The sequence below is a fragment of the Macaca nemestrina genome, chromosome 10 (assembly GCF_043159975.1).
Source record: "Macaca nemestrina isolate mMacNem1 chromosome 10, mMacNem.hap1, whole genome shotgun sequence".
In the NCBI taxonomy this organism is placed as follows: Eukaryota; Metazoa; Chordata; class Mammalia; order Primates; family Cercopithecidae; genus Macaca; species Macaca nemestrina.
Window position 1 is genome coordinate 82,133,046 of NC_092134.1, and position 27,242 is coordinate 82,160,287.

General features: G+C 47.2%; 1 protein-coding gene across 1 annotated transcript; it reads left to right on the top strand.

Annotated features, from left to right (window-relative positions):
- Positions 1-26,374, top strand: SMAG (small cell adhesion glycoprotein). The gene is made up of 5 exons (XM_011728936.3): positions 1-91; positions 156-377; positions 1,313-1,384; positions 24,902-24,979; positions 25,611-26,374. Exons 1-5 carry the CDS (start codon positions 1-3, stop codon positions 25,787-25,789), a joined length of 642 nt encoding a protein of 213 aa, XP_011727238.3. The 3' UTR covers positions 25,790-26,374.
- The last annotated feature ends 868 nt before the right edge of the window (positions 26,375-27,242 follow it).

Consider the following 27,242-nt stretch of genomic DNA (forward strand, 5'->3'; position numbering starts at 1 on the left):
ATGGGACTGATCCCAGTTAGCCCGCGGCTCCAATCTGGTCCCCCGCCACCCCGAGCCTCGGGGCGAGAGAGGAAGCGGCTCCGGATGGAGAGTAAAGTGACAATCGGAGAAGGGCAGGCTGCCTTTCCTCCCGGGGGAGCCGAGGGGACCTGCAGAGGGCGGTTTCTCTCCGCTTTTCCTGTCCCACCCCGTCGGCCTGCCCCCCACCCCCTCCGGCCTCTGCGCCAACCCCGCGCGCGGCCCGCGGCTTCCTCCTCTCGGGGTCCTCGTTCGGCCTCTGCCGGCCTCCGCGACTCCGCGGTGCCCGCCCCCATTGAGTTCAAAAGGACGCGCGGAGCGGCGCCGGCCCTCCCCCGGCAGCCCGTCGGACTGGAAAGGTGAGCACGAGGGGAGGGCGGGGGCGCCGGAAAGCCGGGTCGCCCACACTCGCCTCAGCCACCTCGGCCGCGGCAGGAACCGAAACCCGGAGCGGCCGAAGCTCAGCGCCCCGCTGGGACCGAGGGTCGCGGCGGCTGGAAACGCTGCTCTCCAGCGCACCGGCCGCTCCCAGCGCAGCGCGCTCCGCCGGGTGCTGGTAACGCCGGGGGCTCCGGGCGGGGACGGGGGCGGGACCGCGGGGCGAGGACCAACCCAGCCCGCTGCGTCCACCCTGCGTTCGCAGGGGCGTCGAGGGTCTCCGGGACGCGAGGCGCGGGCAGGAGCCAAGTGAGGCTCGGCAGGCTGTGCGCGGACCGCGCCCTAGACGGCGAAGGCAGGCCCGGACGGGGCGGCCAGCCTGGCGTCCCTGCGTCCCAGGCGGGCCAGAAGGCGGCCCACGGCCCTCGCCTCCCGGTCCCGGCCCGGCTGCCGCGCTGCGCCCAATCCGCTCCGGAGCCTAGGCGCGGGTCCTGACCTTCCCGGCCCTCTCCTGACACCTGGTGGATGGCGTCACCAGAACTCCGAGCTGTGGAACCCTAGGGTACCTGTTACCGCGCTTTGGCGAAACTGGGTCCGCTGCTGATTTGCGAACCTTTGCCTGACTTTCTCAGGCCTTGAGAGATCTCCGAGGTAAATTTGGTGGCCCATTGAAAGGATCGGGAGAGAGCGTGTGAAGGTAACACCCCGGTAAAGTGCACGTTGCCTCAGACTGCTCCTGTGGAGAGCCGTTGGTACTTGGAGCCTGAGAAGATACTCAGGGAAACCAGAAGTGGGCAAGAGGAAAAGGGGAAGGGACTTGGGAAAACCTGGCACCAGAGGCGTTTCTGGGACTTCCAGGACTCGAAGCCCCGGGGGCTCACCCGCTGCATTCCTGTCTTTGCCCCTTTTCCTACAGATCTGCCTCTTCTCCAAGGAACTCAACCACTAGTGACAATGACCAGCCTCCTGACCACTCCTTCTCCGAGAGGTAGGCGAAGGCCTTTCCTAATCCCAGTGAGAAAGAATTGTTCAACATTCCCTTCCCCAGACCAGTCCTGGAAGCCTCAGCCCTGGTGGGAAGACTCCCGCCTCTCTCCGCCTGTCTCACACGGGAAAGGCCTGGGAGGAAGCAGGAACTCTAGAGTGTGCCCCTTAGTACTGTTTTAATCTGAAGTCACATGGACATGGTGACTTCACTACCACTTAAAGCTTTGTAACCTCGGTTTATCCAATGATTTTATGTCAGTAATCCCAGGACTTTGGGAGACTGAGGCAAGAGGATCTCTTGAGGCCAGGTGTTTGAGACTTGCCTGGGCAACATAGTGAGACCCCCATCTCTAATTCAAAAGAAAGAAAGAGGCCAGGTGTGGTGGCTCATGTCTGTAATCCCAACAGTTTGGGAGGCCGAGGTGGGCGGATCACCTGAGGTCAGGAGTTTGAGACCAGCCTGGCCAACATGATGAAACCCCGTCTCTACTAAAAATACAAAGAAATTAGCCAGGCTAGTTTTTTATTTTTAGTAGAGAGATGGTTTCACACCTGTAATCCCAGCTACTCAGGAGGCTGAGGCATGGGAATCACTTGAACCCAGGAGGCGCAGGTGAGCTGAGATTGTGCCATTGCACTCCAGCCTGGGCAACAGAGTGAGACCCATCTCAAAAAATAGGGAGGGAGGGAGGGAAGGAGGAGAGAGGGAAGGAAAGGAAGAAAGGAAGGAAGGAAGACTGATTATTTTATAAGCCTAAAGGAAGGGCTTTACTTTCATCCCTCTAATAATTTATAGCTATGGCAAAGAATGTAGCAGAAAGCCTTATAGTTAAATGTGGAAAAGGAATCTTCAAAGATAACAGGGAAATCGTTTTTTAAAAACCTGCTAAAGATAGTATTTCTAACCTCTAAGCTCCAGGTTCATCATTCACAAAATAGGGAAAAAATTACCTATCTTATGATTTATGAAGATTAAATGAGACAGCCCATATAAAACACCTAGAAGAATGTGCAGTATCTCGTAAGCACTCAGTCACATTGGTTATTAGTACTGAGTGCTTGTTAGAAACTCATCTTTCGGCCGGGCGCGGTGGCTCAAGCCTGTAATCCCAGCACTTTGGGAGGCCGAGATGGGCGGATCACGAGGTCAGGAGATCGAGACCATCCTGGCTAACACGGTGAAACCCCGTCTCTACTAAAAAATACAAAAAACTAGCCAGGCGAGGTGGCAGGCACCTGTAGTCCCAGCTACTTGGGAGGCTGAGGCAGGAGAATGGCGTGAACCCAGGAGGCGGAGCTTGCAGTGAGCCGAGATCCGGCCACTGCACTCCAGCCTGGGCGACAGAGTGAGACTCCGTCTCAAAAAAAAAAAAAAAAGAAACCCATCTTTCCCTTGAAAGGGATTCTGCTGGCTTTCTAATTCCATTTCTCTGATGATACAGACCCAGCATCATAACCTCATTGTTCCCTGAAGGTGTGTGGAGGCCGGTCTCTACTGCTCAGCACTCTGAGAATGGATGCCCACCTTTTAGTTCATCATCAGGCTGGGCCGGCCAAACTATCAGTTATTTATTGACTATTCTCAGCATGTGCTAGTTAGGGAGAGGAACAATGGTTGGTCTATACACCTTTGTCTTCCTATACACAGTCACATTTGTCATTAAGACAGACATTCCCTGCTTTTACTGTGTAGAAACAGGTGAGTGACAACACCAGTGGAAGTCTAAGACAGTGTCCTCTGTGACTGGTAATGCACACAATTCAGACTTTTAGTTTTCTGGTGAAAAGAGATAAAAGAGAGAAATGGCCGGGTGTGGAGGCTCATGCCTGTAATTCCAGCACTTTGGGAGGTCAAGGCAGGCAGATTGTTTGAGCTCAGGAGTTCGAGATCAGCCTGGGCAATATGGCGAAACCCCGTCCCTACAAAAAAATTTTAAAAATAGCCGGGCATGGTGATACACACCTGTGGTTCCAGCTACTCCGAAGGCTAAGGTGGGAGGATCCCTTGAGCCCAGGAGATGGAGGCTGTAATGAGCCGAGATCATGCCACTGCACTCTGGCCTGGGTGACAGAGCAAGTCCCTGTCTAAAAAAAAAAAACTTGGGGGGGTGCGGAGAGTGGGGAGAAATGGGTCAGCAAAGGCTTCATGAGTAGGCGAGGAAGGGATCTGAGTCTTGCCCTTGAAAGATGGACAAGGTTCGTACTGGCAAAGGGGCGCAGCAGGTATCTTAGAGAAGGGTGGAATACCTTTTCTATGTGTATCTGCTCTAGATAAAGGTAGAATACCTCATACCATGTGTGAAGCTACAGAAACAATTTACCCTGGAGGATGTTCAGGAAGCGGGTGGGCAAAGGACCTCCAGAATAAGCCTGCCCACAAGGGAAAAAAGGCGATACCTTGGTAGCTAGCTGAGGGATTAGAACCTCGGCAAAGCGGAACTGTTTACATTTTTAAAAATTTTATTATTTATTATTATTATTATTGTTGTTGAGACCAAGTCTCGCTGTGTTGCCCAGGCTAGAGTGCGGTGGCTTGATCTCAGCTCACTGCAGCCTCCAATCCTGGGCTCAAGCAATTATCCTGCCTTAGTCTCCCTAGTAGCTGGAATTACAGGCGTGCGTTACCACGCCCAGCTAATTTGTGTACTTTTAGTAGAGACGGGGTTTCACCATGTTGGCCAGGCTGGTCTCGAACTCCTGGCCTCAAGTGATCTGCCTGCCTCAGCCTGCCAAAGTGCTGGGATTACAGGCATGAGCCACCGTACCTGGCCATTTTTTCTTTTTTTTAAAACTTACGGTAAAATAAACATAGTACAGGTATTACCATTTTAGCCACTTTTTCGCAGGCAGTTCAGTGGTGGAGTAGTCCCCGCTTTTCCACAGGGGATTCATTCCAAAAGCCCCAGCGGATGCCTGAAATCTCAGATAGTACTGAACCCCATCTGTACTACGTTTTTTCCTGTACATACATACTTAGGATAAAGCTTAACTTATAAATTAGGCACAGTAAGAGATTAACAATAATAAAATAGAACAACTATAACAATATACTGTAATAAGAGTTATGTGAAAGTGGTCCCTCTCACTTAAAATACCTTATTTACTATAGATCTTAGAAACCTCAGTATACAATTCTTTTTTTTTTTTCTTTATTAAGTCAAGAACTTTAACCTTTTCACTTAAAGGAAGCACTTCTTGTTGGCATGTCCAAATTGCATCACCATTCTTGTGCTTTGGGGCCATTGTCATGTAAAATAAGGGTTACTTGAACACAAGTGTGGTGATACTGTGACAGCCAACTACTAAGCATAATTTATAGCATGGATACAAAAGGATGATTCACTTTCCAGGCAGGATGGAGCAGGGTGTGAGATTTCATCACGCTACTCAGAACGGCACATAATTTAAAATGTATGAATTGTTCCTTTCTGGAATTTTCTTTTTCTATTAAATTTCTATTTAATGTTTTTGGACTGCAGTTGACCGCGGGTAACTGAAACCTGGGAAAGCAAAACCACAGATAAGGGGGGACTACTGTATTTTTTTTTTGAGATGGAGTCTTGCTCTGTCACCCAGGCTGGAGTACAGTGGCACGATCTCAGCTCACTGCAAGCTCTGCCTCCTGGGTTCACACCATTCTCCTGCCTCAGTCTCCCCAGTAGCTGGGACTACAGACGCCCACCACCACACCTGGCTAATTTTTTGTATTTTTAATAGAGACGAGGTTTCACCGTGTTAGCCAGGATGGTCTCGCTCTCCTGACCTCGTGATCCGCCCGCCTCGGCCTCCCAAAGTGCTGGGATTACAGGCGAGCGCCCGGCCCTGGGGAGACTACTGTATTAAGTAATTCGTGTTCCTCACCACCATCCATCTCCAGAACTTTGCCTTCCCAAACTGAAACTTGACACCCATTAAACACTGATTCCCCACTCCCCTGGCAGACACTGTTCTATTTTCTGTCTATATGAATTTGACCGCTCTAGGTACTTCATGTAGGTAGAATCATACAACAGTCCTTTTGTGTCTGGCTAACTTCACTTAGCATAATATTCTCAAGGTTCATCCATACTGTAGCATGTCCCAATCTCCTACCTTTTCAAGGCTGAATGATATCGTTGGATGTGTATATTACGTTTTGTTTCTCCATTCATCTATGATGGACAGTTGGGTTGCTTCCACCTTTTGGCTATTGTGACTGATGCTGCTATAAACATGGGTGTACAAATATCTTCTTGAGACCCTGCTTTCAGTTGTTTGGGATGTATACTCAGAAGTGGAATTGCTGTATCGTTATAATTCTGTGTTTAATTTTTTTGAGGATCCACCATACAGCTTTGCACAGCGGCTGCACCATTTTATATTCCTACCAGCAGTGCATAAAGGTTTCAGTTTCTCTGCAACCTTGCCAACACTTGTTACTTTCTGTTTAATAGTAGTCATCATAATGTGTGTGAGGTGGTATCTCACTGTGGTTTTGATTTGCATTTCCCTAGTGATAGTGATGTGGAGCATCTTTTCATGTACTTATTGACCATTTGTACATCTTTGGAGAAATGTCTATTCAAGTCTTGTCCCATTTTTTAGTTGAGCTGTTTTGTTATTGTTCAGCTGTATATTTATATCCTTTTTAAAATTTTTTTTTAAATTGATTATTGAGTCAGCCCTCTCTCTCTCTTTCTCTGTCTCTCTTTTTTTCCGAGACTGAGTCTTGTTCTGTCACCCAGGCTGGAGTGCAGTGGTGCAATCTCGGCTCATTAAAACCTCTGCCTCCTGGGTTCAAGCAATTCTCCTGCCTCAACCTCCCTCCTGAGTAGCTGGGATTACAGGCGCACGCCGTCATGCCCGGCTAATTTTTTGTAGTTTAGTAGAGATGGGGTTTCACCATGTTGCCCAGGTGGGTCTCGAACTCCTGAGCTCAGGCAATCCACCTGCCTCGGCCTCCCAAAGTGCTGGGATTACAGGTGTGAACCATTGCGCCTGGCCTCTCTTTTTTTTTTTTTTTTTAAGAGATGGGATCTTACTCTGTTGCCCAGGCTGGAGTACAGTGGCACAATCCTAGCTCACTGCAGACTCAAATATCTGGGCTTGAGGGATCCTCCCACCTCAGACTCCTGAGCAGCTGGGACTGCAGGCATGCACCATCACACCTAGCAATACAGTCTATAAAGACTTCCTAGAGGAGATATCCTTCAGGAGCCTTGAAAGTAAGGGCCACATTATGACTTTCCCAAGCCCTGGGCACTTTTGTCTTTGTGGGCTCCTCCTTCACTTAAAAAATATTAAAAATCATATTTTACAACTATCAGTGTAAGGAAGAATATGATAATATAATAATTAATATTTATAATTAGTAATTCACATAACAACCTTAATATTTCTTTGATCTAAAATTTTGGTTCTCTTCCTTCTGATTATAAAAGAAATGAAAATCACTTAAAACATTTTCATGGGCCTTTAGAAGCATTGTGGGCCCAGGGCACTGTGCCTGTTGTGCCTAGTGCATAAGTCAGCCCTATTGGAAGTAGGGCAGTGGAACTGTGCCTTGTGGGCTTTGCCCACCCTGCCAGGTAAAGCTTATCTCTTGCCACCAAATAATTGTACCAGCTACTGCCTAGGTTGTCCTCACCCTGTATTAGACACTTAGCATTTTTCTTTTTTTTTTTTTTTTTAGACGGAGTCTCGCTCTCTCGCCCAGGCTGAAGTGCAGTGGCGCGATCTTGGCTCACTGCAAACTCCGCCTCCCGGGTTCACGCCATTCTCCTGCCTCAGCCTCCGTAGTAGCTGGGACTACAGGCGCCCGCCACCGCGCCTGGCTAATTTTTTGTATTTTTAGTAGAGACGGGGTTTCACCGTGGTCTCCATCTCCTGACCTCGTGATCCGCCCCCCTCGACCTCCCAAAGTGCTGGGATTACAGGCGTGAGCCACCACGCCCGGCCAGCATTTTTCTTTATTTTATTTTATTTTATTTTATTTAAAACAATTTTTTTGTAGAGATAAGATCTTGCTATATTGCCCAGGCTGGTCTCAAACTCCTGGCCTCAAGTGATCCTCCCATCTCAGCCTCCCAAAGCAGCATTTTTCATTGCACTTATTCCTCACCACAACCCTGTGAAACAGGTTTTATTCTCATTTTACAGAAGGAGCAACTGAAGTTCAGGGAAGTTAAGGAGTTTTCTTTTCCTTTTTTTTTTCCGAGATGGAGTTTTGCTCTTGTCGCCCAGGCTGGAGTGCAGTGGCACAATCTCGGCTCACTGCAACCTCCGCCTCCCAGGTTCAAGTGATTTTCCTGCCTCAGCCTCCGGAGTACCTGGAACTATAGGCACCCACCATTATGCCCAGCTAATTTTTAAAATTTTTAGTAGAGATGGGGTTTCACCATGTTGGCCAGACTGGTCTCGAACTCCTGATCTCAAGTGATCCACTCACCCCGACCTCCCAAAGTGCTGGGATTACAGGCATGAGCCACTGCGAAATTTTCAAAAATTAAAAAAATTTCCCAAGGTCATGCAGCTAGTAATGGCAGAGGCAGGATTTTATGCCAAGTCTGATTTACTGCAAAGCCTGTGTTCTTTCTGTCATGATGGACTGCTCCCAAGGTCTCACTCCACCCAACTCGCTGGTGCGCATGAAAGAGAAGGCAGAAGAAAGGGGGCCGAGTTCCAGTGTGGCTTCCCATGGAAAGAACTGGGGGAGCCACCTTTTGTTGGACAGGTCTAGAGCAAATAAGTAGGCTGGCAGACTCAGGTGGCAAAAGATCTGATGTCTCAGTGATAAGAGATTTAGCTCAGCCTGGGAACAAGGGCCACAAGAAAGCCAGGCGGTATCTGGGTTAACAAAAAAAAAAAGAGTAAACAGAATAGATCTTGAAGGTCATTTGCTATTGGTTAGGATTTGGGTGGGGCCTTCAATCTTATGGTCCTTTGTCCTGACATTCCACTTACAAGAAAAATGATGCTACAGTCTTTCCAAACCTGAGCAGGGAAAGTTTGGAAAGACTGTAGTGCTATTTAATAATTATTTCTTTGTTTGGACAAAGAAATGGGAAAGAAATGGGGTAGAAACAGGAGAGAATGGAGGAAAAGCTATAAGCCATTTCCTTCTTTTATGCCAGCTTTCCTGAACTTAGTTTGTTTTGTTGTTGTTTGTTCTTTTTTTCTTTTTTTTTGAGACAGGGCCTCAATTTCACCCAGACTGTAGGGCAGTGGCTCAATCACAGCTCACTGCAGCCTCAACTTTCCCAGACTCAGGTGATCCTCCCACCTCAGCCTTCCAAGTAGCTGGAACCACAGGTAGCGTGCCACCATGCCCGGTTAATTTTTGTATTTTTGTAGAGACAGGGTTTTGCCATGTTGCCCAGGCTGGTCTTGAACTCCTGGACTCAAGCGATCCTCTGGCCTCAGCCTCCCAAATTGCTGGGATTATAGGTGTGAACCACCTTGCCAAGCATGTTATTTTGTTTAAAAGGTAATACATGCCCCTCAGAGAATAACTTTCTAGACCTTTTCTATGTACAAACATATATATGCATATTTATAGGGTTTTTTAAAGTTACTTAAAAAAAATATACAGAGAGACAGGGGTCTTGCTATGTTGCCCAGGCTGGACTCAAATTCCTGGCCTCAAGCAATCCTCCCACCTCAGCCTCCCAAAGTGCTGGGATTATGGGTGTGAGCCACTGCACCCTGCCAATTTACTTTTTTTTTTTTTAAACAAAGATGCAGTCCTACTAGATATACCACCTGGCTATTTGCTTTTTTCATCTAACCGTTTATCCTCTCCCAGTAATATTGTACATCTCATATTCTTTTTAGCAACTATTTCTACAATGGATGGCCTATAATTTATTTCATCATTCCTCTCCAGATAGACATTCTAAGTATGTCTGGATTTTTTATTTTAAAATTTGATTTCAATGAGAATTCTAATAGAACACTTTCCATTTATAAAAATTCAAAAACTAAGGCTGAGAGGGGTTCTGATGCTCAGCTAGTTCAACTAGCCATTCTATACTAGAATTCTCTCTCCAAGATGCTGCCTTGCTTTTGTCCAGTTTTGCTCTTTCTTCTGTTGGGGAGACATCTGTCTTTTCGAGTTTCTGCTGTTTGTTCTCTTGTACAGGTCATGCCTTGGCGTATTAGAAGACAGAATTTAAGTTCTAGGCTCCCTTTTTTCTCTGGGCTTTCTCTTGCAAGCTTTCCTTATCTGACATGGTTTGCCTGCTCACCTCAAAATTGTGACACAGTGGCTCATGCCTGTAATCCCAGCACTTTGGGAGCCGAGGTGGGCAAATCACCAGGTCAGGAGTTCGAGACCAGCCTGGCCAACATGGTAAAACCTTGTCTTTACTAAAAATACAAAAAATTAGCTGGGCGTAGTGGTGGGTGCCTGTAATTCCAGCTACTCGGAATCGCTTGAACCTGGGAGGCAGAGGTTGCAGGGAGCCGAGATCAAGCCGCTGCACTCCAGCCCGAGTGACAGAGTGAGACTCTGTCTCAAAAAAAAAGAAAAAAAATAAGACCGGGCGCAGTGGCTCACACCTGCAATTCTAGCACTTTGGGAGGCCAAGGTGGGTGTATCACGAGGTTAGGAATTCGAGAACAGCCTGACCAACATGGTGAAACCCCATCTCTACTAAAAATACAAAAATTAGCTGGGTGTAGTGGCATGCGCCTGTAATCCCAGCTACTTGGGTGGCTGAGGCAGGAGAATCGCTTGAACCTGGGAGGCAGAGGTTGCAGTGAACCAAGATCGCACCATTGCATGTTAGCCTGGGCCAGAGAACGAGACTACATCTAAAAAAAAAAAAAAAAAAAAAAATTAGCCGGGCATGGTGGTGCACGCCTGTAACTCCCAGCTACTCAGGAGGTTGAGGCAGGAGAATCATTTGAACCCAGGAGGCGGAGGTTGCAGCGAGCCAAGATCTGCAGTGAGCAGAGATCCTGTCTCCAAAAAAAAAAAAAAGAAAAGAAATCATGACACCCAGATGAACTCAGCAGTCTAGGAGTGGTACAAAGTAGAGCAGTACTGTCGCCTCCATTTTTAGACCATATTTATATTACTGGTGCCTAAAATAACAGTAATTTAAAATTTTTTATGATTATAAAAGTAATTATTTATCATTGTGAGAAATTTGGAATATAAAGGAAAGCACATAAAACAAAACAAAATTCAGGCACACACCTGTAATCCAAGCACTTTGGGAGGCCAAGGTGGCAGGATCCCTTAAGGCCAGGAGTTCAAGACCAGCCTGGGCAACATAGCAAGACTCCCTCTCTACTAAAAACTTTTTTTTTTTTTTTTTTTTTTTTTTGAGACGGAGTCTCGCTCTGTCGCCCAGGCTGGAGTGCAGTGGCCGGGTCTCAGCTCACTGCAAGCTCCGCCTCCCGGGTTCACGCCATTCTCCTGCCTCAGCCTCCGGAGTAGCTGGGACTACAGGCGCCCGCCACCTCGCCCGGCTAGTTTTTTGTATTTTTAGTAGAGACGGGGTTTCACCATGTTAGCCAGGATGGTCTCGATCTCCTGACCTTGTGATCCGCCCGTCTCGGCCTCCCAAAGTGCTGGGATTACAGGCTTGAGCCACCGCGCCCGGCCTTACTAAAAACTTTAAAAATTAGCCAGGCATGGTGGCACACACCTATAGTCCCAGCTACTCAGGAGGATGAGGTGGGAGGATTGCCTCAGCCCACGAGTTCAAGGTTACAGTCATCTATGATTATATCACTGCATTCCAGCCTGGGTGACAGAACAAGACCCTGTCTCTAAGAAAAAAAGAAGAAAATCAAAATCATTGAGAATTCCACAACCTACCTGTAACTCCTGCTGCTGTTTTGGAGTATATCCTTCCAGTGTTAGTGGTTTTTTAGGGACCCCCCGTAAGTACTTTATATGTGATGCTGCTAAGCCATAGCTTCCCCATTCTTTGTGAGTAGTTGGCTTCCTGAACCTAAGAGCAAGGAATGTGTTAAATTCTCATCTTGTTCAATTTGGTGTGTTTCTTTAGACATTTGAAATGTGTCTATGTTTATCAGTTTACTAGTTGCCCCTCAGCTTTGAAGCCTTTAACAAATTTCTCAGGGCTGGGCGCAGTGATTCACATCTGTAATCCCAGCACTTTGTGTTGTTGAGGCAGGGGGATCGTTTGAGCCCAGGAGTTCAAAACCAGCCTGGGCAACACAGTAAGACTCCATCTGTACAGAAAATTTTTAAATTGTTGAATCTTCCCTGGGTCTGCAGGATCTGCCTTTACCCAAAGGGCATTGAGCTCAGCCTGTGTAGAAGGCACCAATAAAGCATAAGACCAAAAAAAAAAAAATCTTGCAAAGAATTTGAAGTTCAATATGTATTTTTTGAGACAGGGTCTCACTCTGTCAGCCAGGCTGGCATGCAGTGGTGCAAACATGGCTCGCCGCAGCCTCAACTTCTCAGACTCAAGTGGTCCTCTTGAATCCTCCTCAGGGTTCAAGTATCAGCTATTTTTTTTTTTTTTTTTGGTAGAGACAGTGTCTCCCCATGTTGCCTACGCTGGTTTTGAACTCCTGGGCTCAAGCAGTCCTCCTGCCTCAACCTCCCAAATTGTTGGGATTATAGGCATGAGCCACTGCACCCAGCCTTGGACTTTGTTATACTTGTTTTATTATTTAATATTTTTTATTTTGAATTACATAAAGGCCTTATTTTGGCCCTCGCATGGTTTGACGTAACAATATCAATTCAAAAAGACTAAGGTTAAACCCCAGTGAAAGAGTCTCTGTCTAGACTGGCATCACTTCATCCCTTAACAATCCATTACTGCCTCACTTAGGCCTTATAGCCAGTCTGTATTTCTCTACCTTGTCCACAAGGATATTATAAATAATCTTTTTTTTTTTTTTTTTTTTTGAGACGGAGTCTCGCTCTGTCGCCCAGGCTGGAGTGCAGTGGCGCGATCTCGGCTCACTGCAAGCTCCGCCTCTCGGGTTCACGCCATTCTCCTGCCTCAGCCTCCGGAGTAGCTGGGACTATAGGCACCTGTCACCACGCCCGGCTAATTTTTTTGTATTTTTAGTAGAGACGGGGTTTCACCGTGTTAGCCAGGATGGTCTCAGTCTCCTGACTTCGTGATCCACCCGCCTTGGCCTCCCAAAGTGCTGGGATTACAGGCGTGAGCCACCGCGCCCGGCCTTGTTTTTTTTTTTTTTTTTGAGATGGAGTCTCACACTTGTTGCTCAGGCTGGAGTGCAATGGCGTGATCTCGGATCACTGCAACCTGTGCCTCTCGGATTCAAGCTATTCTCCTGCCTCAGCCTCCTGAGTAGCTGGAAATACAGGTGCCCACCACCATGCCCAGCTAATTTTTATATTTTTAGTAGGGATGGGGTTTCACAGTGTTGACCAGGCTGGTCTCAAACTCCCAGCCTCCATCACCTCAGGTGATCCACCTGCCCTCAGCCTCCCAAAATGTTGGGATTACAGGCATGAACCACTGTGCTTGGCCTATAAATAATGTTATGATGTTTTCTGATGCTATCTACTCTTGCAGCACCTTCAGTTCTCCTTAAGCCCCTCCCATCCTCACTCTCAACTGATTATCTTACATCCTATTTTGTAATTATTAATTAATTTATTTTTTGAGAGACAGGGTCTGTCACCTAGGCTGGAGTGCTATGGCACAATCATAGCTCACTGCAGCCTTAAACTCCTGGGCTCAAGAAATCCACCCACCTCAACCTCCCAAACTGCTGGACCTACAGGCGTGTGCCACCATACCTGGCTATTGCTTTATTTTTATTTTTATTTTTTTGTAGAGATGGAGGTCTCTCTATGTTGCTCTCAGCCTGATCTTAAACTCCTGACCTCAAGCGATCCTCCCACATTGGCCTCCCAAAGTGCTGGGATTATAGATACAAACCACTGGGCCCAGTTAAGATCTTATTTTAGAATGGGTAGACTGGGCACAGTGGCTCACACCTGTAATTCCAGCACCTTGGGAGGCCAAGATGGGCAGATCACCTGAGGTCAGGAGTTCAAGACTAGCCTGGCCAACATGGTGAAACCCCATCTCTACTAATAATGCAAAAATTAACCAGGTGTGGTGGTGGGTACCTGTAATCCCAGCTACCTGGGAGGCCAGGGGCAGATAATAACCTGGGAGGGGGAGGTTACAGTGACCCAAGATGGCACCACTGCACTCTAGCCTGGGTGACAGAGCAAAGACTCTGTCTCGAAAAAAAAAAAAAAAATTATTTTAACTTCAGAGGCCAGGCACGGTGGCTCACACCTGTAATCCCAGCACTTTGGGAAGCCGAGGCGGGTGGATTACGAGGTCAGGAGATCGACACCATCCTGGCTAACACGGTGAAACCCCATCTCTACTAAAAAATACAAAAAATTAGCCGGGCATGGTGGCGGGCACCTGTAGTCCTAGCTACTCGGGAGGCTGAGGCAGGAGAATGGCGTGAACCTGGAAAGCGGAGCTTGCCGTGAGCCGAGATCGAGATCGCACCACTGCACTCCAGCCTGGGTGACAGAGCGAGACTCCGTCTCAAAAAAAAAAAAAAAAAAAAAATTTAAGAGATAGGGTCTCACTATGTTGCCCAGGCTGGTCTTGAACTCCTGGTCCCAAACAGTTCTTCCACCTTGGCCTCTCAAAGTACTGGGATTATACAAGCCGCTGGGCCCAGTTAAGATCCTATTTTCTTGAGCAAATTAAAGTTCTCAGAAGAGAACTGCCAAAGGCTCCCACCCCCACCGTCAACCTGCCACCTGCGTTTGTGCCCATCTACTCTGCTTTTCCTCCTTCCAATGGCACTGTCTCTGCTGCTGTCTGCAGCCAGCCCCTCTGTGCTCTAGATCTCGTCTCTTCAAGGACTCTTGTACATCATCAGTTGTCCCTCTCATCTGAGTCATTCTTACCTGTATGCAAACATGCTGGCATTTCTCCTATCAGAAAAACAAACAAATTTGAACTCCCTTTCCCCTCCAGTCACAGCCTCATTTCTCTGCTCACCTTTACAGAGAAATTTTGTGTAAGCATGTATTTATACTTTGCCTCCAGTTCCTCTCCTTCCATTTCTTCCTTGAACCCACCCTAAATTACGGGTTTATATCCAGCACTTCACCAAAACTTCTCTTGTAAAGGTCATTTATGATCTCTGCATGGCAAAAGCTGTTTGGCTGCTACTCCCCAGTCTCCTTGGGCTCAGTCTTGGGTTCTCTTTATCTGCACTTACTCCTGGGTGATCTCACCCAGTCTATGGTCCTAAATATCTAATGACTTCAACCTCCAGTACCATATATATATCTGTATTTTATATATATTTCTGGAGAGGTTGTTTGTTTTTGTTTTTTAAATAGAGATGAGGTCTCACTATGTTGCCCAGGCTGCTCTTGAACTCCTGAGGTCAAGTGGTCCTCTGTCCTCAGCCTCCAAAGGGCTAAGATTACAGGCGTGAGCCACCGCACCTCGCCTCCAAATTCTAGTCTTAACATCTGAACTTTGATATCTAGTAAGCAATCATGTTTCTTCCAAATTTGTTCCTCCCGCAGGCTTCCCCCTCTCATATAACTCCATGCCTTCATCTTTGACTCCACCCCACATCCAATCCTGTCTGTCTTTGTTTCAGATTATATTCAGAATCCCACCACTTTCTCACTGAGCTGCTGCAAAAGCAATTAATGCTGTCATGGAAATTAGGAAAAGGGACTGGGTCCGCTAGCTCACACCTGTAATCCCAGCACTTTGGGAGGCTGAAGTGGGCAGATCACTTGAGGTCAGGAGTTCAAGACCAACCTGGCCAACATGGTGAAGCCCCATTTCTACTAAAAATACAGAATTAGCCAGGCGTGGTGGTGCATGCTTGTAGTCCCAGCTACTCCAGAGGTTGAGGTAGGAGGATTGCTTGAACCCAGAAGGTCGAGGCTGCAGTGAGTCATGATCATACCACTGCACTCCAGCCTGGAGGACAGACTGAGGCCCTGTCTCAAAAATAATTAAGTGAATAAATAATAAAGTAAAAATCTGATCAGTCTCTGCCCAAAAACCTGTAAAAGCTTCCTACCTCACTCACTGAAAAAGCCCTTACCTTGGCCTACAAGGCCTGTGTTGTACAGGCCTCCTTGACTTTCTCTGCTTCTCCTCTCCCCCTTGCTGCCACTCAGGGGCCTCCATGCTGTGCATTTAACAGGCCAAGCATGCCTGGCCCCGGGGTGTTTTTCAGTGCTGTGGACAGCCTTCCCGTGAACTTGCTGTCCCCTCTGCCTGGAATGTTCTTCAATCAGCTCTTTGCATGGCTGCCTCCCTCACCTTCTTTAGGTCTTCACTCAAGTCACCTCATCAGTAAAGCTTCCCCTGACAACCTTCTCTAAAACCACAACTCCACATCCCAGCTTTCCATCCCCTTTTCTGCTTATTTTTCTTTTTTTTTTTTTTTTTTTTGAGACGGAGTCTCGCTGTGTCACCCAGGCTGGAGTGCAGTGGCGCGATCTCGGCTCACTGCAAGCTCCGCCTCCCGGGTTTACGCCATTCTCCTGCCTCAGCCTCCGAGTAGCTGGGACTACAGGCGCCCGCCACCACGCCCGGCTAGTTTTTTGTATTTTTAGTAGAGACGGGGTTTCACCATGTTAGCCAGGATGGTCTCGATCTGCTGACTTCGTGATCCACCCGTCTCGGCCTCCCAAAGTACTGGGATTACAGGCTTGAGCCACCGCGCCCGGCCTCTTTTCTGCTTATTTTTCTACATAGTGCTAATTCACATGTAATATAGCATACCTTTTACTTATTTATTTATTTTTACTTTTTTTTTGAGATGAAGTCTCTCTCTGTCACCCAGGCTGGAGTGCAATGGCACAATCTCGGCTCACTGCAACCTCTGCCTCCTGGGTTCAAGTGATTCTCCTGCCTCAGCCTCCTGAGTAGCTGTGACTACAGGCGCACGCCACACGCCCAGCTAATTCTTGTATTTTTAGTAGAGACAGGGTTTCGCCTTATTGGTCAGGCTGGTCTCCAACTCCTGACCTCATGATCTGCCCGCCTCGGCCTCCTAAAGTGCTGGGATTACAGGCGTGAGCCACCGTGCCCGGCCTTATTTTATTTATTGTCTGTCTTCCCCCTCTAAAAATGTAAATTGTATAAAGAGAGGGTTTTTTTATTGTGGTAAAATTATACATAACATAAAATTGACCATTTTAACCATTTTCAAGTATACAGTCCAGCAGTATTAAGTACATTCACGTTGTTATACCTTCACCAACACCACTACGCATCTCCAGAACTTTTGCATCCTCCCAAACTAAAACTCTATACCCATTAAACATTAACTCTCCATTTTCCCCTTCTCTAGCCCCTTACAATCTCCTGTAGTACTTTCTGTCTCTATGAATTTGATTACTGTAAGCACCTCATAGAAATGGAATCATACAATGTTTGTCCCTTTTTTTTTTTTTTTTTTTGAGACAGAGTCTCGCTCTGTTGTCTGGGCTGGAGTGCAGTGGCACGATCTTGGCTCACTGTAACCTCCACCTCCTGGGTTCAAGTGATTCTCCTGCCTCAGCCTCCCGAGTAGCTGGGATTACAGGCACCTGCCACCACGTCTGGCTAATTTTTGTATTTTTAGTAGAGACAGGGTTTTGCCATGTTGGCTAGACTGGAATGTTTGTCCTTTTGTGCCTGGCTTATTTCACTTAGTGTCATGTCCTCAAGGTTCATTCATGTTGTAGTATATGTCTGAATTCCTTCCTTTTTTTTTTTTTTACAGAATTTCCTTCCTCTTTAAGGATATGCTTATGCCACATTTTGTTTATCCGTTTATCTATTGATGGACATTTGGGTTGTTTGTTTCACCTTTTTTTTTTTCTTGAGATGGAGTCTTGCTCTGTCACCCAGGCTGGAGTGCAGTGGCGCGATCTCGGCTCACTGCAAGCTCCACCTCCTGGGTTCACGCCATCCTCCTGCCTCAATCTCCCGAGTAGCTGGGACTACAGGCGCCCGCCACCACGCCCGGCTAGTTTTTTTTTTTTTTAGTAGAGACGGAGTTTCACCGTGTTAGCCAGGATGGTCTCAATCTCCTGACCTCGTGATCCGCCTGCCTCGGCCTCCCAAAGTGCTGGGATTACAGGCGTGAGCCACCACGCCCGGTCCATTTTACCTTTTATTTAGGTATTGCATAATGCTCCTATGAACATGATATGCAAGTATCAGTTGAAGTCCATTCATTTCTTTTGGATATATACCTGGAAGTGGGATTGCGGGATCGTACCCAGCATCCCAGCAATGAGATTGCTGGGTAATTCTGTTTACTCTTGGCAGGAACTCTAAAGGTAAGAGTTTTTGCCTGTGTTGTTCACTGATAGAAGCTCAGAGCCTGGCATAGAGTACACACTCAGTAAATTCTTTTTGAACTGTTTAATTTCCCTGTCTAAGAACCTAGAATCTCAGTCTAAGAAGGCTGTGCAGCTTGTCTGACCCAGCTTGCTCTCGGTAGTCCCATTCTGACTTCTAATGCTTGCTGTTTCAAGTTCAGAGCCCTCCAAACAGGCCGTGATAATGTGTTCTAGAACTTTGCTGGTGAATCACATCAAGCTCACCATTTCTTTGCGGAATCCACCTTCCTTCCATGGCCCCTTCAGGTTCCAGATCCCTCTCTCTTTCTCAGAAGCTCCTGTGTCACCAACAGAAATCCCATTTACAAGTTCTTGCAGTGCCCTTGGCTGTCATATCTGGTCCTTTTAGATCAGTCTGGTGCTTGCTGAGTTTCTTTGTTTCTGTTGAGCTCACTTCCCCCATGTCCCCAAAGGCTCCACTGCTCCTTAGTACAAAAAAATGATTCTCTTTGATAGGAGACAGAGGTGAAAAGGCCTGAGGGAATTCTGCTTTCTCTGTTACCTCCAGCCTGACCCCTCAGGCCCAAACAAGCCTAGCTTTTTCTTTGTTCTTGTTCCAGATATAATGCTTTTTAAATTGTCCTTCACAGGGTGCGGTGGCTCACACCTGTAATCCCAGCACATTGGGAGGCTGAGGAAGGCGGATCACCTGAGGTCAGGAGTCTGAGACCAGCCTAGCCAACATGGCAAAACTGTCTCTACGAAAAAAATACAAAAATTAGCCAGGCATGGTGGCACATGCCTGTAATCCCAGCTACTTGGGAGGCTGAGGCAGGAGAATTACTTGAACCCAGGGGGTGGAGGTTGCAGTGAGCTGAGATCAAGCCACTGCACTCCAGCCTGGGCGAGACAGTGAGACTTGGTCTCAAATATAATAATAATAGGCTGGGCACAGTGGCTCACGTCTGTAATCCCAGCACTTTGGGAGGCCGAGGCGGGCGGATCACAAAGTCAGGAGATCGAGACCATCTGGCTAATATGGTGAAACCCTGTTTCTACTAAAAAATATAAAAAATTAGCCGGGTGTGGTGGCACACTCTTGTAGTCCCAGCTGCTCGGGAGGCTGAGGCAGGAGAATCGCTAGAACCTGGGAGACAGAGGTTGCAGTGAGCCAAGATTGTGCCACTGCACTCCAGCCTGGGTGACAGAGCGAGACTCTGTCTCAAAAAAAAAAAAAAAAAAAAAAAAATCTGATGTAGAGTCTGCCTTCTTGCCATTGTTTAAATATTGAGGTAAATTTCTTTGCACCTTTCTTCATCTGCACTTTCTGCTTCACCCGATGGCTTCATATAAGTGGAAACCGACCAATAGCTGCATCTCAGCAAGGCATTCTGTAGAATTTTTTTCTTAAGGTCTTCCTGTTTGACTAAAATATTCTCTAGTTGTGAGAAAGCTTGCTTTTGATCATGTTAAACATTAAAGGTATAAAGAGGATGGGGAGTCCTCTGAACCTCTTTTGGTTCTAGGGGCTGCTCAATTTTTTAAAAAGTAAAGAATAAATAACTGAAAATAAACTGAAAATAAAGAAGTTGCATATAAATTAACATGACTTCTGCATGACACTGACATCATTCCCTAAGTTACCTATCACCAGTCAGCCAGTTCATGTTAAAGAAGCACTTTGTAGCACAACTGTCTGTATTTAATTGTGATCATCTGGTTTCCTCCCACCTTTATCCTTTTTTTTTTTTTTTTCCTGAAACAGGGTCTCACTCTGTCACCCAGAGTACAGTGGCACAATCACACCTCACTGCAACCTGGACCTCCTGGGCTCCAGTGATCCTCTCACCTCGGTTTCCCGAGTAGCTGGACTACAGGTGTGTGCCACCATGTCTGGCTAACTTTTTTTTTTTTGTAGAGATGGGAGTCTGGCTATGTTGCCCAGGCTGGTCTCCAACTCCTGGGCTCAAGCGATCCACCTGCCTTGGCCTCCCAAAGTGCTGGGATTATAGACGTGAGCCAGTGCACCTGGCCTCCTCCATATATTATTTAAAAAAAAAAAAATAGAGGCCGGGCGCGGTGGCTCAAGCCTGTAATCCCAGCACTTTGGGAGGCCGAGACGGGCAGATCACGAGGTCAGGAGATCGAGACTATCCTGGCTAACACGGTGAAACCCTGTCTCTACTACTAAAAAATACAAAAAACTAGCCGGGTGAGGTGGCGGGCGCCTGGAGTCCCAGCTACTCCGGAGGCTGAGGCAGGAGAATGGCGTGAACCCGGGAGGCGGAGCTTGCAGTGAGCTGAGATCACGCCACTGCACTCCAGCCCGGGTGACAGAGCAAGACTCTGTCTCAAAAAAAAAAAAAAAAAAAAAATAGATATGGTGTCTCACTATATTGTCCAGATTAGTCTCAAATTCCTGGCCCCAAGCAATTCTCCTGCCTCCACCTCCCAAAGTATTGGGATTACAGATGTGAGCCACCACACTCAGCCTAATGTACAAAGTAAGTTATTGTTGGTGATTGAACAGAAATTACTCATCTTCAAGCTTCTGACATACATTAATCTACTCAATGCTTTGTACATCCTAAATTCTCAGATGTTTAAAGAAAGCAAAACTAGGAACAACTGTATAGAACTCTAGATCCATGGTAGGAAGATGGATTGCAGCCCTGGGAGATTTGGGGAGGAAAGTGCATGGTGAAAGGTATGAAGTCATGACCAGGTAGATAAACTTCAGAGCTTCCCTTTGATAGGAGTCACAGTGTTGTATAACCTAATCTCAGAAGTTACATACCATCATTTTTGCCATAGTCTGTTAAAAGCAAGTCACCAGGTTCAACCCATATACCAGAGGAGAGGCATGCTCAAGGATGTCAATACCAGGAGGCAGAAATCATTGTGAGCCATCTCAGAAGCTGTATACCACACTCCCATTTCACAAATCAAGAAACTGAGGTACCGCCAGGCATGGTGGTGCATGCTTGTGTTCCCAGCATTTTGGGAGGCCAAGGCAGGAAGATTGCTTGAGGTCAGGAAGTCAAGGCTGCGGTGAGTCAAGATTGCACCATTGCACTCCAGCCTGGACAATATAGTGAGATCCTTGTCTCTACCAAAAGAAAGAAAGAAAAAAAAGGCCAGGCATGGTGGCTCACGCCTGTAATCCCAGCACTTTGGGAGGCCAAGGCAGGTGGATCACGAGGTCAGGAGATCAAGACCATCCTGGCTAACACGGTGAAACCCCGTCTCTACTAAAAATAAAAAAATTAGCCGGATGTGGTGGCAGGTGCCTGTAGTCCCAGCTACTCGGGAGGCTGAGGCAGGAGAATGGCATGAACCTGGGAGGCGGAGCTTGCAGTGAGCCGAGATGGTGCCACTGCACTCCAGCCTGGGCGACAGAGCAAGACTCCATCTCAAAAAGAAAAAAAAAAAGAAACAGGTTCAGAGAGGTTTAGGAACTTCCTCCAGGTCACCTAGTAATATGCTTAGGCAGGATTCAAACCCAAAGCAACTCTCCCTTTTATTTATTTATTTATTTTTGAGACAGGGTCTCACTACTCTGTTGCCCAACAATGCAGTAATGCAGTGCTGGCTCATTGCAGGCTTAGCCCCCTGGGCTGATGCAGTCTTCCCACTTCAGCCTCATGAGTATCTGGGACTACAGGCACGTACTACCACACCTGGCTAATTTTTACTTTTTTTTTTTGTAGACAGAGTCTTGCCGTGTTGCCCAGGCTGGTCTCAAACTCCTGGCCTCAAGCAGTCCTCCCACCTTGGTCTCGCAAAGTGCTGGGATTACAGGCCTGAGTCACGATGCCTGGCCAGCTTTCCCTTTTAATGACTAAGCATATTAACAAAGTCACCTTAAATAATATTTAAGTAGTAGCTACTCTATGATGCTTACATGTTCTCTCATTTAATCTTCGCAGTAGAACTACAATGTTGGTTAATATAGTTCCTATGGGTAACAGATGAGAATGGATGAATGAATCAAATGTATAGGCCAGCCACAGTGGCTCACACCTGTAATCCCAGGACTTTGGGAGACCGAGTCAGGTGGATCACTTGAGGCCAGGAGTTCAAGACCAGCCTGGCCAACATGGTGAAACCCTGTCTCTACTGAAAATACAAAAATTCACTGGGCATGGTGGCACACACCTGTAATCCCAGCTTCTTAGGAGGCTGAGGCAGGAGAATCGCTTAAGCCAGGAGGTGGAGGAGCCGAGATCATGCCACTGCACTCCAGCCTGGGCAATGGAGCGAGACTCCATCTGAAATAAAAAATGTATACCTGTTCCAGACAAACTCTAAAACCATTTTTCCTCAGCTCTCACAACATAACAGTTAACACAGAAGACTTCTGTGACCCCAGGCCGGGTGCGGTGGCTCACGCCTGTGGTCCCAGCACTTTGGGAGGCCGAGGCGGGCGGATCATGAGGTCAGGAGATCAAGACCATCCTGGCTAACATGGTGAAACCCCGTCTCTACTAAAAATACAAAAAATTAGCCCGGCAAGGTGGCAGGAGAATGGCGTGAACCCAGGAGGCGGAGCTTGCAGTGAGCCGAGATCGCGCCACTGCTCTCCAGCCTGGGCGACAGAGCGAGACTCTGTCTCAAAAAGACACCCAGTGGGTGTCTTCTCATCGATTCCGACATTATCTACCTGGAGCCAGTGTCAGATACCACAGGTCAAGGGCTGGGTCCCCAAGGCTCCACCTCCCTTCAGACACTAGTCCCAAGTCCAGGCCTCCAAAACTTGTGACCAACCAGCTTCAAGTTGGAGTTCCCACCCCTGCCAACCCCTGCTTTGGGGTTCAATTAATTTGCTGGAGTAGCTCACAGAACTCAGGGAAACAATATGTTTACTGGTTTATTATAAAGGATATTGCAAAGGATACAAATGAGGACATGTGTAGGGTGAGTTGTGGGGGGGGGGGTGGAGCTTCCATGCCCTCCCTGGGTGTGTCACCCTCCGGGAACCTCTGCATGTTCAGCTAGTTGTTTTTTGGGGTTTTTTTTGTTTTTGTTTTTAGATGGTGTCTCATTCTGTCACCCAGGTTGGAGTTCAGTGGTGCGATCTCAGCTCACTACAACCTCCACCTCCTGGGCTCGAGCGATTCTCATTCCTCAGCCTCCCAAGTACCACACCACCACACCTGGCTGATTTTTTTTTTTTTTTTTTTTTTTTTGCTATTTTTGGTAGAGACGGGATTTTGCCATTTCCCAGGCTGGTCTCAAATTCCTGGGCTCAGGAAATCCAGCCACCCCGGCCTCCCAAAATGCTGGGATTATAGGCATGAGCCACCATGCCCAGCCATGTTTAGCTATGCAGAAGCTTTCTAAGGCCAATCCTCTTGGGTTTTTAATGGAAGCTTCATGATGTCAGCATTCCTTTCCCAAATTCTCCCTCTGGAATGAGGATCTTATGACCCACTATTGGAAAGGCAGGGGAAGATGAGAGTCCTGCCTTGGGGCAGGTGAAGGGAAGAGCAGGAAGAGGCCGGAGAGATTCCTTTTCCTGACACCCACATCCTAACACAAGGCTAACGGGCTGTGGGAATTAGGAGCCAGGAACTGTGGATGAAGACTTAGAATATGTGTGTGTGTGTGTGTGTGTGTATATATATATATATATATATATATATATATATATATATATATATATATAAAAAACACCACAGTAACCATTTGCCCAAGGCCAGAGTGGTTGAGGGTACTACCATTCCTAGACAAAGAGCGGGGACCAGTGGAGAAAGGTTTGGCCTGGCCTTGGGAGGGGAAGTGCTCTGCACAGCCTGCCTCTGCTTTCTGTATTGCGGGACCAGGATGGTTCATCAGGCTTCCCTGGGCCTGCATGGAAAGACCCCTCAACAGTCTTGGCCCCTCTTAGCACAGGCCCACCTGACCACCACTGATGCCCTCATTTCACTTGCTGTGGATGGAAACCTGCATGTGTCAGGCACTGGATAGGAGTCATGCTCACACCACGCTCCAGCCACGCTGGCCTTTGAGTCCCCCAGTCTCAGAGCTTTGACCCAGGCTCTTCTCTCTGCCTGGAATGTGCCCCATCCCTGTTACCTGGTAAACTCTTACCCCTGCTTCAGCTCCCAGCTCAGATATTCCTCCCTTGGGAGGTCACTCCTGGCTGGAAGACTGGAAGACACTCCCTTGGCCGCACACTTTCCTAAGTGCACTTACGGCAGCTCCTCACCGTGCAAGCTGTGGAGGGTGCTGTGGAGGGTGAGCCCTGGGAAGCTGGCCCGTGTCCATTTTGCTCGACCTTTCATCTAGCACACGGCCTAGCAAAGAGGAGGCAGTGGGTGAGTGTTGCTATTTGTGGGATGCCAGTCAGGTCGGGGTGCCTGCTGTGGGTGATGCCAGGGTCAGCCAGCCAGTTTTCCCCAGGAGACTTCTATCCTGCAGTAACCTCTACATTAAAGTGCTAATAGGAAAGAACAGAAGGGCTTCCTGACTTCCTCTGTAAACACTTAAAAGGGACTTCTGGAGACCACTCATTTTGTCATGTTCTGTCCCTGGGTGTAATGACTTTAGGGTGGGACTTTCTTGCGCTGAAGGATAAATAAACCCGTAGCAGGAGGGGGTGCAGGATCTATTTTAGGGTAGAGGAGAGGCCTGTTTCAGAACCTTTCAAATTGCAGGGCCTATCCTGGAAGTGTAGAAAAGGGTTTTTAATAGGAGAGGAGCACTATTTCATTATGTTAAAATAATGTTTACAAAGAGTCTGTAAGAATGCTGCAAGAAAATGCACATGCTATATAATATAATGTAAATATATGCGCATATACATCTCATTTGATCTCACTTATGTAAAAATATGCATTCCTAATAATGGCTTATCCTTACTGAGTTACTTATTAAATGTCACAACAACCTTTTAAAGTAGGTACTCTTACCTCCATTTTGCCGATACAGGTTAGTAAAGGACAGAGTTCATATTTGAAACCCAGTCCGTCAGGCTCTATAGCCCCTACTCTTAACCATTATATTATGCAGGGAGAAATCCATCAACATGTTGTCTTTGGGTGGTGGTTTATTTTCTTCTCTATTCTCCAGGATTTTCTATTTATATTTACTATAGAAGTTAAATGATAAACTTTTGAATAGCAAAGAAGGTGGGGTGGTGAAATTTGAAAGCCAAACATATGCTTTCAAACAAAAGAATTCACCCCATTTCCTTTTCCACTTTTCTACATTTTCCAGAACTGATGACCACCCCAATTTTACGGCCCACTGAGGCCCTGTCCCCAGAAGATGGAGCCAGCACAGCACTCATTGCAGGTAATAGACTCTGAGCCAATGCCAAGGGACCTTCTGGATCAAGGGCATCTCTCTCCGGAGAGAGCCTGACCAAATCCATTAATGGGCTCACCCTGGCATGCAAGTTATATTACACACACACACACACACACACACACACAGAGCTATAAAAGACTCAGAGGCTTCTGTCAGAGGCACTACCAGTAAATGACAGGTTGGGAGGTGGCCACAAATAGATATGCATACGGACGTTACACTCGAGTACATGGGTAGGGACGAGGATATATGTGGTTGGTTGAGTGAGTGAGGAAGAGGGGGAGGATCAGAGAAACCACTTCCTGTTAGGATAAGCCATTTCCTGTTCCCTCCTTCCCGTTTCTATAAGAATCAGGAACTGGTTTGGGAGGGAGTTCAGTTTTGTCAGAAATCAAAAGCATGTGTCCTTAGCTTAACTTAAGCACCAGCAGACTCCAGCTATTATGTGCCATGGAAATTGGGGTTGGTGGGGGAACATGGTTTGGATGGAAGTGGACACTAGTTAACGAAAACAAGAGGATCTTTATGAAAACAGTGACTAAATCAGATGACTCCAGGAATTACTGAGACATCCTCAATCCTGAAACATCTCTACATTTTCCCTCTCCTTTCCAAGTTGTTATCACCGTGGTCTTCCTCACCCTGCTCTCGGTTGTGATCTTGATCTTCTTTTACCTGTACAAGAACAAAGGCAGCTACGTCACCTATGAACCTACAGAAGGCGAGCCCAGTGCCATCGTCCAGATGGAGAGTGACTTGGCCAAGGGCAGGGAGAAGGAGGAATATTTCATCTAATGACTCCCGGGCCCCAAGGAGCTTATTCCTGGCTCCAGCGCTAACATATTGACTGCTTATTATGGGAAAGTTTTCTCTGAAGCCAGGGAGAAGCATTGATTGATGTGGGCAAATCCAAGCTCCAGCCAGGTCGCAGTCCCAAATGCCGACATCACTGACTCCAGGGACCAGGGACATGGAGAAAGCTGTTTATGGTATCTTTAACCAGGCCCTCTTATCAGAGCTGGTGTTTGTGACTGGTCAAAAAGATGGGGCTATATGAGGGGACATCTGAGTATGTGCCCAGTCATCTTTTTTCACAGGTTGAAGGGAGAGAAAAGAGTGTTAGGGCCATTGGCTGCTCTACTCTGTCCCCTACCTGGTTACCTAGTGATAGCCCCAGTGGAGATAATGTCCATACAAGGTCTTCCCAGAGGCTGGATACCACAGTAAAAGGCCAGGCCAGGAGGGGTAGGAGACTCTGGAGATCTTACCTCCTGATAAATGTGCTATATCCCCTAATCTGAGCCCTTCCTTTCCGTGTTCCCCGACAACCTCATGCTTACGTGATTTTTATCCAAAATAAAATTTTTCATTGCTACGGAAGTCTGATTCTCACGTGCAAGAAGTAACTACCTTTACATTTTGACTTATTTTTCCTTAAACATTTTTGACATTTTCTTTTCCCTATTTAATGCCTTTGCATGTGTTCTCTCCCAAGCAATAAGAACCTTAGGAAAGTTCTAGAAGTTTGCAGAACTATCTTAGGGATTTGAGACAAAGATGGTGCAGGAAAGCTTGTTCCAGAGTAATGTCATTAGAAACATACCCTGGGAAGGAAGGGTGCAGTGGCTCACGCCTGTAATCCCAACACTTTGGGAGGCCAAGGCGGGCAGATCACGAGGTCAGGAGATCGAGATCATCCTGGCTAACACAGTGAAGCCCTGTCTCTACTAAAAATACAAAAAAAAATTAGCCGGGCGTGGTGGCAGGCGCCTGTAGTCCCAGCTACTCGGGAGGCTGAGGCAGGAGAATGGCGTGAACCCGGGAGGTGGAGCTTACAGTGTGCCAAGATGGCGCCACTGCACTCCAGCCTGGGCAACAGAGCGAGACTCCATCTCGGAAAAAAATAAAATAAAATAAATTAATAAACGTACCCTGGGAGATGAGTTGGTTCAAGCCTCCATCCTGGCAAGGGCCATAATTTCCTAGAATCCCTTCTATGTATATACAGAAGGAACCAGGAAAAATCAAGCTACTGCCTTTCCCAGTGTATCCTCAGAATCAAGCCAAGAGTTGTTCACTTTGGAATTAAGCTAGGTCTCCTTTGAAGTCTTAATGTATTGCCTCCATTGTCCAAGCTCAAACGCAACCAAGTTAAGATTAAGAGCTGAGGAATCTGGCTGGGTGCAGTCGCTTATTGCCTATAATCCCAATACTATGGGAGGCTGAAGCAGGCGGATCACTTGAGGTC

What these genes read in the sequence shown, in the direction of transcription:
- SMAG (XM_011728936.3), top strand. Translation starts at nt 1, where the DNA reads ATGGGACTGATCCCAGTTAGCCCGCGGCTCCAATCTGGTCCCCCGCCA. An exon ending in GAAGCGGCTCCGGATGGAGA is followed by an intron (nt 92 to 155) that starts GTAAAGTGACAA and finishes GGGGACCTGCAG; the next exon opens with AGGGCGGTTTCTCTCCGCTT. An exon ending in CAGCCCGTCGGACTGGAAAG is followed by an intron (nt 378 to 1,312) that starts GTGAGCACGAGG and finishes CTTTTCCTACAG; the next exon opens with ATCTGCCTCTTCTCCAAGGA.